The sequence below is a fragment of the Coregonus lavaretus genome, assembly GCF_964263955.1.
Source record: "Coregonus lavaretus genome assembly, chromosome: 2".
Classification (NCBI taxonomy): Eukaryota; Metazoa; Chordata; class Actinopteri; order Salmoniformes; family Salmonidae; genus Coregonus; species Coregonus lavaretus.
In genome coordinates, this window is record NC_139989.1 from 47,499,932 (window position 1) to 47,511,912 (window position 11,981).

The 11,981-nt window shown below is 44.4% G+C and overlaps 1 protein-coding gene across 1 annotated transcript in view; it reads left to right on the forward strand.

The window, feature by feature from the left end:
- The window catches only part of LOC311146218 (netrin-1-like), a 50,414-nt gene extending 39,302 nt beyond the window's left edge, over positions 1 to 11,112 (forward strand). Inside the window, exons 6-7 of the mRNA XM_084182723.1 lie at positions 2,493 to 2,567; positions 8,471 to 11,112. Of these exons, the coding sequence (XP_084038849.1) occupies positions 2,493 to 2,567; positions 8,471 to 8,790 (395 nt within the window). The 3' untranslated portion in view covers positions 8,791 to 11,112. The remainder of the gene's footprint in view (positions 1 to 2,492; positions 2,568 to 8,470) is intronic.
- The last annotated feature ends 869 nt before the right edge of the window (positions 11,113 to 11,981 follow it).

Below are 11,981 nucleotides of genomic sequence, written 5' to 3' on the forward strand. Positions count from 1 at the left end.
GAAGAATCTCAAATATAAAATATATTTTGATTTGTTTAACACTTTTTTGTTTACTACATGATTCCATATGTGTTATTTCATAGTGTTGATGTCTTCACTATTATTATACAATATAAAAAATAGTAAAAATAAAGAAAAACCCTTGAATGAGTAGGTGTGTCCAAACTTTTGACTGGTACTGTAGGTTCTGTCATTTTTTATCATTATCATCATACTAACAGTGTGGTGCCACATATTTCACTGAGGTGAATGGCCAACCTGCTACATACGGTGGCAACCAGCTGCAATGGGGTTTGGAGTCTTGTCAGGAGCCCCACACAGACACCAACCTCCTAATTAAGAGCGGTGAGGTCCCCAGGGACCCTGGAGAATGGCGGTGGCCCCGCTCGAGAGGCCACACAAAGGGGACGTTTGTCCTCCCAGCGGGGGCCGAGGCCTTAATGAGAGCTGTGGGTGTGATGGCCAGTGCTGGGATTGTGCTGCTGGGCTAATGGGCAATGGCAGCTATCAAAGGGAGGTACGATGAAGGCCTCCAGGGGCCAGGGGGAGACAAATGGGCCCCAGCCCTCACCACATTTACATGGAAATCAGGCGTGGTCGATATGGACTCGTCAAATTCATTTACTTTGGGATTTCCCTTCCCTTTTTTCTATTTCTACACCACCCGAAAGCTGCCAGGCGTGTCACTAGAAATGTTTTCTCCACATACATGCACTCCCCATCCCCCTGCCTCCGCCCCAATCCTCCTTTTTGGGGGGAGTGCGTTTTTTTCTCACTCCGCTGTTACCCGGGCAACCTCATTCACACTGAGTATAAAGGGAAAGAAAGGGGAGGACTGGACAGAGGGCTGGAAGAAATAATGAAGTTTGTCCATATTCAGGCAAGCTGAAAGGTCCCCTCTCTCCCAACTGCTCCCCCTTTTCCCCTGGCCGACCAGCCCCTCGTTCCCACCCCACCAAAAAGAGCATGGGGCTTATTACACTGGGAGGGGGAGCAAAACCAGGAGATGTTCTGGTTACAATTTGTGTCAGTAAGTGGAAAAGTGGAGGGAACAAACGATTTCCATTTTCAGTTTGGCCTCTCGTCCCAGCCCCATCTCCCCCATTACAAAAGGTGCCTGGCACCCTGACAACACGACGGTCGGCGGACATCGATAAAGCCTCTTGGCACGCCTGCGAGCCCAGGTCAACACAGCCTGGTGTCAAAGGGATAGCACCAGACCCGAAAGCAATTAATCATAACTCTATGAGCTCTTTCTGGCCGCTGGTTTGCAGCAGGCTCCTCTCAAAGGCCACAGAGAGATCGGCTCCGGCCAACGTGAGAGTATTCTCTTTCTCGCCTCAAGTGTGTTGGATACTGTTTAGGCCCCTGCTAATTTTTGGTAGGCTACTAGCTAATTTCCCTCAGTGACCTCCTTTTGTAAGAGACCTTCCCAACCATGAGTGCTGACACAATGGATGCCAGGACTCTGACAGGCTAGGAATTCTGTGTGGAGAGGTTGGAGGAGGAGAGTGGGAGAGAGCTGACAATAGGATATGTGTAAAGGCGTCCACATGCTTCCCATCCTAAACAGCTCGGAACAGTTTGTGCATATACACTGAGTGCACAAAACCATAGGCTGACCAGGTGAATCCAGGTGAAAGCTATGATCCCTTATTGATGTCACCTGTTAAATCCACTTCAATCAGTTTTTGTGCACTCAGTGTATTATGACGACATTGTGTGACGTTTTTGTTTGTTCTGGTCTTTGGCAAGTTTTTTGTTTCCAGCTGTTCGGGCACACAAAAAATGTTCTCGATGCTATCCCAAGTTCGGGAGCCGAAGTCTACGCCCCTTTGTCGGTCATTGGTCAACAGTAGGGATTCTTCAATGAAGTGTTTGTTGACATTCAATGATAGACAACTCACTTTCATGCACATTTTGTTCACTTGAGAAATACTAAACCAAACATCTTAGTTAGATGTAAAACTGTGTGACAAAGATCTCCTCTGCAAAAACGTCAAAATTAATGACAGATTTCTTGAGTTATCTTAGATTTATTCAAACTATTTTGAGGAACTGGCTACGGCGCCTCAAGATGAACAAACAGTACTATTGACGATTCTTCTCATTTTTCAAGCGAAGGTCTTGTAAGGGAGTATGTGAGCACACTCGTTCGGTTTTCCTAGCCAAGTTCGGCTAGGCGCCAGCCGAACCGAAGCATGCGGAAGCCTTAAGCCTCCACCAGCTCCACAGGGACACGATAACAGCATAACATGAGACAGTGGACCATAAGTACACTAAAATGGCCTGGCAATATATGTAAGCTTTCAAACCCTTACAGTGGGGGTAGTGTGTAGACCCTTGGATGTACCTAAAAAGCATTTATTAGATAACATAATTGAGGTCAGTCCATAAACCATTTGAGAGAGAGAATAATTCAAATCTAGATGTTTGTGATATGTTGGGTGTGCTGTAACCTAATCCACCCATTCTTTCCCTCTCTTCCACAGACTGTGATTCTCACTGCAAGGCATCCAAGGGCAAGCTAAAGATCAATATGAAGAAGTACTGCAAGAAAGACTATGGTGAGTCCACTATGCAGGAATATTATGCCCAGGCGTCGACCAGCGGTTGAGGGTCAGATGTATTTATTAATCTCAGGCATGTCCACTCCCAAGCCCCTCTCTGTGGTTTATTCACGCTCCCAGGATTAGAGTCATTGCATCAAAGGGAAATGGTCTCAGAACTGAGCCCAGGGGACCCCGCTGATGGACAGGCCAGCCAGTATTAGACTGAGAAGTGCTGCTTTCTGGGAAATAATACATGATGGAATTTTTTTAAATTAAATATTTCCTGAAGGTCATGTTCAAAACCAGACAGCTTTAGACTGTGTTTGAGCCATGATGGTGTAAAGCACATTAACAGATGTATCCAGTCTACTTACACTTTGATTAGTTTATATGTAAAACATATATACATATTATTATCTATCATCTGTAAGCTAGCCACACAAAACCTATGTCTAACATATCCTAACATCCCTGCACTGACATACACTCATTACTATGTGAGATTCATTGGAGGGAGAGGGAGCTGGACAGAGAGAAGAGTGTTTGCTGGGGGCATCCTCACCGCAGGGCCTCTACTTTTATCACCAAAGATAGAGATCAGTGGCATCAGTGTCTGGGCAGAGAAACAAAGGGATTATTCAACTCTATCCTCTACATCTTGAGCTCATATCAGTTCCTCCACTCCAGCTGAAACTGTCCACAGAGAGAGGTTGTGGCACGAGCCAGCCCCCCTGTTGGTTTGGAGAGCTGCAAAGCTCCGCTCTGCCAGGCTTTAGCTGGAACTCTTTGGATTTGTTGTTCCACCTTGACAGATGTGTGTGTGTGTCTTAGGGGAGTTGTACCTCATAAAGCCAGGGCTCTGAGCTTCAGAGGGCCGCAGAACAAGCTCCCACTGCGTCCTCTCACAGTCCCTCTCAATTACAGCTAACGGACCATTTCCTCTCCCCTTCCACCTCCCTCTAAGCCCTGTGGATCTGCTCACCCTGGCTCCTGCCCATGGTCTGGGGAAATCACTACTTTCAGGCCCGCTAGCCTCTGTGGGGTCCAGTATTATTGCTCCATGGTGAAAGGCTGGTGCACCCTGGGAGCATGAGGCTCTGGCTGGGAGCTGGCTCTTAGGCATTTTCAGCAAGCCCCATATTAATAATATTAGCCAAAGCGCACAACAAATATACTCTGTCATCAATGACTCCACAGGAATTCATCTGCATCTGAAATACTTCTGATTAAATGTGCCATTACAAATGTGCCAGTATGAAAGCATTCACTTCCAAGCCAAATACAGGTATTAAACAGCTTGTGTTCTCATGCCTTGCTTTTTTAGAACTGTTTCACAAATGAAATAACTTCTATAACTTGAAGCTAAATGGACATTTGAGTTTGAATGATTGATGATGCTGGACTTGTATCATTATATTCTGAATCAGCACCAAAAAACAGCAACACTAGATCTAAAAACAGATCAAAAAGAATGAGAAGGGTGGGGGGTAATGTAAGAGAGACAGTAGGGGACAGTAGGGACAGTCCATGGATGATATCATAGGCCAGGCGGCCTCTAATATAGTGTTTCATTGCGCTGTACCACTGTGTAGCCTCCATATCCCCATAAGGAGAGTAATTCCCTCCCCTCTGAGGGTTTCCATTCCATTAATCACAGTAGTAGTATGGTGCAGATCTCCTATCAGCAGATTCATGTCTGCTAACCACTGTACAAATCTCCCCAGTCGCAGCAGCAGCACAAACCCTGAGGCATGTCCAGCGCTCTGCCACCATGGGAGAACAGATCATACTCCCTATCACCAAATATCCACTAAAGTTTCCTTTATAAAAGACAGTGCAAGCTCTCTTAGACTCCTGGCATGAGACCTAACTGTACAGTAGGCCTATATAATATTGAATATTTTGGTCACCAATTCCTCTGTAGTTATACCCATTAAATTGGTGTTCATTTTGTTAAGCCTTTGATTGATATAATATTTGTTCATATAAGACCGTACCTGCTATAATCAGGGTTTGGGATAGTTACATATTCCTATGACATATTGCAAAATGACATATTGGTGTCCTTACCCTGTAAGCAGTCTATGGACAAGGAATGACTGCAATCCATGCTTTGGTTTGTTTCCCTGGCACTGTTTTCACATGCTAACGTTTTAGCATTTATGACACAAATCCCATTCAAGTCAAGTCAACTAAATCAAAGCATGGATTGCTGTCGTACCTTGTCCATAGACTGCTTACAGGGTAAGTACACCAATGTGTCATATTTTAATTTGGGTGAACTATCCCCAAACCCTGTGTCACGCCCTGACTCAGGGGATGCTTATATGTTGAGTCAGGGTGTGTATATTCCTTGTTGTGCTTTTTCTATGTTGTATTCTAGTATGTATAGATCTATGTTGGCCGGTGTGGTTCCCAATCAGAGGCAGCTGTCGCTCGTTGTCTGTGATTGGGGATCATACTTAGGCAGCCTATTGGCACTGTGTAGTTGTGGGATCTTGTTCTGTGTGAGGTTTGTTGTGTTTTACCTTTGGACGGCACGTTTCGTTGGTTTATTGTTTTGTCGTTGTTTATTAAGTTTAAAATAAACATGTATGCATATCACGCTGCGCCTTGGTCTGACCCGTCTATGAAAGAACGTGACACCCTGATTATAGCAGATATGGTGAAACACATCCAGCTGCATTGGCCACACTGTTCCCCTTCATAGCTGTCACATGTCCAAAAACCTCATCATCAATCATAGTTCATCAATCAAACAGAGCGATACGTCAGAGACTTTTAACAAAGTTCCAATGCATAAATGGCCAAAATGTTCTTCTTTTCTCAATCAATATTGTGCAACACAGAGAGAGAGACAATAATTTGAGCTCCTTGTTTCAGTTCACCAGAAAACTGAACAGTCATCAGAATCCATATTTTCATGAATTTAATCTTGCTAGTCATCCAACGCCTCTATAAATCACAAGACTGATTCATGAAAAGCAGGAGGTTCCTATTGGTTTCTCCGGAGTTCATCAAAAAAGCTGAGCGCTGATGATTCTCCTGTGGCTGAGCTAGAGCTGTATGGAGAGACCATTCCTCAGGGGGCTTTTTCTCTGCCTCAATCTAATTCATTCTCAGGGCTGTCCCTGGGCCTTTGTGGGATTCACAGTGTCTCTGTTCTTGGGGGCCACGACCCCCCTGTGTGAGTGGCGCTGCGGGCCTCCAAGGGTCGCGGGAAGAGGCCCCCTGTTTAAACACAGTGGTGCACTCTGCCGGCTCTGAGCAATCCACAGGGCGCAAACAGGTGGTAAATTAGGCCGACGCTGATGGATTGCCACCCCGGAGAGAAATAAATATGTTGTGTTTATTCATTTTTGTTTTCCATCTCGGCCGTAGCTATGGAGACGGCAGCCACAAACGGTTATATTCTGGGCTGACACCCCTCCAGCGGGGAGGACAATGAATCAAAGAGCTTTTACAGACGTTCAGGGCCAGCGGTGAAAGGAAGGGTCACACAGCCCCGTCACCCAGCGGCCCCTGTGAGCTCACCCTGGGGGCAGCAGGGCCCAGATCAGTCACTCAGCTGATAACCAGATGGGACAGGGGCCTCAGTATTGAAATTAAACACCCTCTAATTTGATTAGAGCCCCCTTGTTGGCGGTGTGCAGGTCAAGCCCCAGCACACTGCTCAGAGAGGGGACCCAGCGGGAGGCTTGGCAGCCATTGTGCTATTAAACCCCTCTCTTTCTCCCTCTTCCTCTCTCTCCCTCCCTCTTCCTTCCTCTTCCTCTCTCTCCCTCTTCCTCTCTCTCCCTCTTCCTCTCTCTCTCTCCCTCTCTCTCCCTCTTCCTCTCTCTCCCTCTTCCTCTCTCTCCCTCTTCCCCTCTCTCCCTCTCTCTCCCTCTTCCTCTCTCTCCTTCTCTCTCCCTCTTCCTCTCTCTCCTACTTCCTCGCACCTCTTCTCCCTCTTCCTCGCACTTCCTCTCTCTCCCTCTTCCTCGCACTCCCTCTCTCTCCCACTCCCTCTCTCTCCCTCCCTCTGTGCCACCCTGCTAAGATGGTCCAAGTAGTACTGATGTACCCGATTGTCTGCTAGAAAAACAGATGTTTAGTTTCCTAGATCTCCATTCATGAGCTCAATTCAACACCAGCCCCATGGGCGTTTTGGACTTCATTGGGTTAGGAGCAGGACTGAAGCAATGTGCAGAGGTTTGAGGACAGAGGGTTCTGCATTGGTGTCAGACAGCAGAGAGTTGAGTCTGGTCCATTCACCCGGGAAGCTAGTTAGCCAGTCGGTCAGTAAGAGCGACCCGGAGAGAAGAGGGCTATCTCTGCTGGATTCTCACGCTGCTCTGGGATGGGGCTCTGGGAGCAGAACCTGGATAGCTCATGAGGTCGGGACACATCCCGATTCTTCTGGAAGCCTCTCTGTGGCTGGGAAGATAAATAGTGGCCCACTCCACCCCCCCACACACCCTTTATGTGTTTGGATGAAGGAGTAGGCTCCAGCCCAGAGACACATTGTTAATGAATGGCAGGACTGTGAGAGCATGCTCTACTCAGCCCAACAGGCCTCCTTTCTTCTGAAATGGTGTACAATTTGCTCACACCAGCAGGGCCCCCCCCCCCCCCCCCCACCCCCACCCCCCCTCCGTTCTCTTAGAACGTTCCAGGCTGTTATGGGGGACAATCGATGCGGCTCGCAATAGAGAACGTTGGCATTCAGAGAGAGACAAGTAGAAAAAAATACTTCCTGTGCTATTTTCAGACACCTATATTCTTCTAACATTAGCCCACACACAGGTGTGTGTGTGCACTCGTGTGTCTGCGTGTGCGTGTATACATTTGTGTGTGTGTGTGTATTTATTAGTGTGTGTGTGAATCTTGAGAACATTTCACACCATCCACACACTGTTTTCCAAATTGGGTCAATTCAAACAATTGTGAGTGGAAACTATTCAGGTTGGTTCATTTTCCCCCTACTTTAGTCCAATCGTTAATAGCACATTCCCAGCTAAGCCACTTTACCTCAAGCACAGATTAGCTCCTACCCCAGTGAGTTCAGTTGTTTCCCCCTTGTTGCGATGACTGAGGCGTTTTTGCAATCAGAGTGATGAAGTAATGGTAGATTTATGTGACAGAGAAATCCATGCAGGGGAGCTGCTGCAGGGGGGGGGGGGTTCAATGGCTACCAGGTCCAGGTTGCTCTAGCCTAGGGTTCTTAAGATGTGCAGTCCTGCTTAAATCCTGCTTAACACCTGAAAGGCCATTCTATCAAAAGCACAAGAATGGCTTTGCTTCAGAGCTTTTACCTCAAACAGATGTGGTATTTTTGAGGTTGAATGCTGCATTTTCACTGTTGGACTTTCTGAGTTGAATCCGGTATACTCACCACTTCTTTTTCTCCAGGTTTGTCAGTTGAGGAAAGGAAAGTGTTTCTAAGGATACGTCCACAGTAGTCAAACATTACAGCCAGTCTCAGGGAGGTGCTCATTCAAATGTACTCAGCGGGCACCCATTGTCTTTGCCCTGTGGAGCACTATGGCAACTGTTGCTGTAATACGGAGTATGCTAGCCAACACAACAAGGAGAGGTCAGGGGTGATGGCTAAGGGGAGGGACCAGGGGGAGCAATCCAAACACACTGGGTCAGCAATTCCTGAATCATACTCAAACATTGGAGCAGTTATTGGAGCTATAGTAAAACAGGACATTTACAGCTGAGCGGTCACCCCCAGGCCAGTCTGGACCCCAGGAACAGAAACCCACAGGCTGCTATGGATTCCCTGCTTAGTTACCCTGTGTTTTATTAAGAGGGATCTATGTTTTACTGTACATTAACTTTTAACTGGATCTCTTATACTCAAGAGTTGCTTGCTTTATTGTGACATTTTCTCATTCCCCCTTCACTCCTTCTTCTCATTGGTCATCCAGCTGTCCAGATGCACGTTCTCAAAGGAGACAAGGCAGGGGAGTGGTGGAAGTTTACCGTCAACATCATCTCTGTCTACAAGCAAGGTGAACAACGCATCCGGCGCGGTGACCAGCTCCTGTGGGTGCGTGCCAAGGACGTGGCCTGCAAGTGCCCCAAAATCAAGCTTGGCAGGAAGTACATGCTGCTGGGCACGGATGATGACTCCCCTGGGCAGAGTGGCGTGGTGGCGGACAAGGGCAGCCTGCTCATCCCCTGGAAGGACCTGTGGGGCCGGAGACTGAGGAAGTTCCAACAGCGCGACAAGAGGGGCAAGTGTTAAGAGGAGCCAGAGAGGAGAGAAAGAGAGGGGGCTCACCTCGAGTCTGAGGAACACAGGAGGATAGAGAAAGAAGGAGGAAATACCAGAGGGAGAGAGGAAAGAGGGAGAGGTGAAGTGAAAAGAGAGAGAGAGAAAGTGACTGAGTGCTGCTGCTTTGAGTGGAAGCAAAAAGAGAATATTAGTGATTTTAGAAACATTCCTGTGAAGGAGCTCTTTTTACAGTTGTTGTTCTGTTTGTCCTTCAAGGTTTGTTTCGTTGTGGAATTGCAGAGTTTGCACCTAATATTTCAAATAAGTTACTTATTTTTTGTTTTATTCATGATACCGTTATTTTTATATTTCCAGTTCATTTCTACAGAACATCAGAAAACAATCTACTGTATCACATTTCTGTGTTTAAAGAGGCTCTTATATATATATATATATATATATATATATATATATATATATATATATTGTAAAGTGTTTTCTAGCAAGCTGAGGTGGCACGGCATGGCTTAAGGGGAATCTCTCTCATGTTTAATGAGTGGCTCCTGCTTGCCAGGCCTTGTCAAGATAAACTGTGTAAACTGCTAAGAGTGTTAACACGTTAAATTGATCATTTAAACTAGGTTTTACTGTGGTTTCAGCATATACTTGTACAAATTGGAGAAAGAGAAAAAACAAGCCAGCTATTGCCAGTTACCTTTCTTCTTTAAGAGCTCCTCATGTGGGTGTTACCTCATTATTACAGCTGATGCTTTACTATGTAATCAACATTAAAGTGCCATGAAGAAGTTGCTCCTCAGATACTATCATAGAGAAAGTCTATTAAATGATACATTTCCTTGCCATCCTGACAGTGTGGTTGTGACCTCAGCTAAATAAAAGTACCACTAAGCATGACATAATGATACAATATCATTGTATTTAGACAGCACTCTGTTCTCAACTAGAAGAACTAAAATAGAATGAGTTGACCATGCACTTAATGTTTAGTCCTTTATTATTCAACAGTATTCAGAACATATAAGATATGTTCAGTGTTTAATGGCACTTTGCAGGATACAAACTAACATACTTGTATGGTTTCAGAAAAATCATCAAAGAACGAATGTATGTCCATTCATGATTGTTCAAACTGAGATCACACATTTGACTGATCATCTTGTGCTGCCTTTGGCCTTTGGTCCTGGAACCTAATGTCCACTGACTCTTTCTCGTTGATTGATGCATTCTCTAATCATCCACAGACTGGTTTGATGATACTGGTTTCTTCAACAGTGAATCACCTCATGTTGTTTGATAAGACCTATCAAAAGGAACCTACGTTTTGTTAAAATAATAGATGCATGCTGACTACTTAGCTGACTAAGCTAACCAAATTGTGGATGACAGTATGTACAGTATGTGTGTGTGTGCTGTATACAGATACATACATTATGTTGTGAAAGATAACCTGTGGAGTGATGAAATATCACAGGAGTCAAGCTGTGTGATCAACACACTGTGCCAGCGTCTGATTCTCACTTCAAACCTTGCAGACATTCAATTTTCAAGACGTTACTTGGTACTCAACAAAAGGGGTGACCGGCTGTTTAAATGTTATATAGTTGTATAGTTTGTTACTATTTTTTGTTAAACATTTACTAGATTTATGTCCATGTGTTATTAACCAGAGTTTTAAATACCATAGGCTTAATAAATGGGTAGACAAATGACTGAAAAAGAGGCATATTTCTCTTGTTTACGAGTTATGCCTACCCAGGAGTGTATTGCAGCAGAGAGAGGCTTATCTACAACCTGTAATAAACGTTCCCAAAAATATTTGAGAAATACATAAACACACATAAATGCAAGCAGATGCACACGCACACACTTTTTTTGGACATATTTGTATTGACATTTTTATTGCAATCCATTTAAACTGTTCTTGTGCCAGTGCATCCATCTCTGGATCTACACATATCAAAGCTGTCAGTGGGTCCACTGTGTAAATTTAGACCAGTTTCACACACATTTGGAGAATGGTACTCAGTCATGACCAGATATCTGCTACAGAAATATATCTAAATGTTGCTTGTGTTCATACTTGCGCTTGTAAATGTTGTTAAGCTTTGTCCATTGCAAAGGTTTGTGTAATGTCCTGTAATGCATACTAATATATTATGTTTATCACAAATGAATATATTTAATGACACATGAAACAATGTGGCTTTTGTTTTTGCCTGTTTTTATTTTTGGTTACTCTTTGCTTTGGATAATAGACGGCTGTAATGAAAAAGTAAAAGTCTGTAGCTATTGAACAGCCTAATAAATCTGAAATAAAGCTCTGTAAAAGTACTTGTGGACTTTGAACTGTTTCTCATCATCTCATCTGTGTCTCATTGGTAGTTATGTACTTCAGTGTAGTGAGTAATTTGGGATTGACATGGGCTAAATGGTGTGGCCCAATATGACCACAGTCTGTCATTACTCTATGAGACCGCATCAGCCATTGTCTATTTTCCTCCTGCAATAACAGTGAATTACAATTGGGAAAATGTAATTAAACTTTAAAAAATCTGATAAAGAACTAACAAAAACCATTATATATCTAAACAGCACCAAGTTACAAGTTAAAGAGGTCATTTCAGCACAGTCAGCACATTAGGTGACTACAGAAAACAGCAATACTAAGAGTTGTTCATTGAGGAAATGTATTCAACATTTATTAGACATTACCGCCCAAGAGCTCCAGTCATTTACAACAACACAAAGTAGTTAACTCAGCAATTCCTTCTCATCATTGGTTTTAGATCCCTGAACTCTATAAACTACACAGACAATAAGTACTGGATATTAAGATGATTATATCACCAAGCTTTTAGTTCATGCACAGCACAGATGGAACTGTGAGGTGGAGGCATCATAGTCATTGGATGACATCCTAAACTCCATTCTCAACAATGTGTTCATGGCCAAAAGTAGCCCTCATACAATTCAAGTCCTTAGTTCGTTTTTTGTCTGTTATGGGAGTTTGTATCAACACTACAGTAGGATTGATTGGTCATAGGCTAGGCCTACTCAAGGGAAGCACAATCCAAAATACTCCCAAGTATCCAACCAACCGCCCCTTTATAAAAGGCTGTGTTCTTCATTAGTGAAAGGGACCATAACCACTAACATGACTGGCCGACATGGCCGTAAAATGATCCCAACTAACAAGCCTT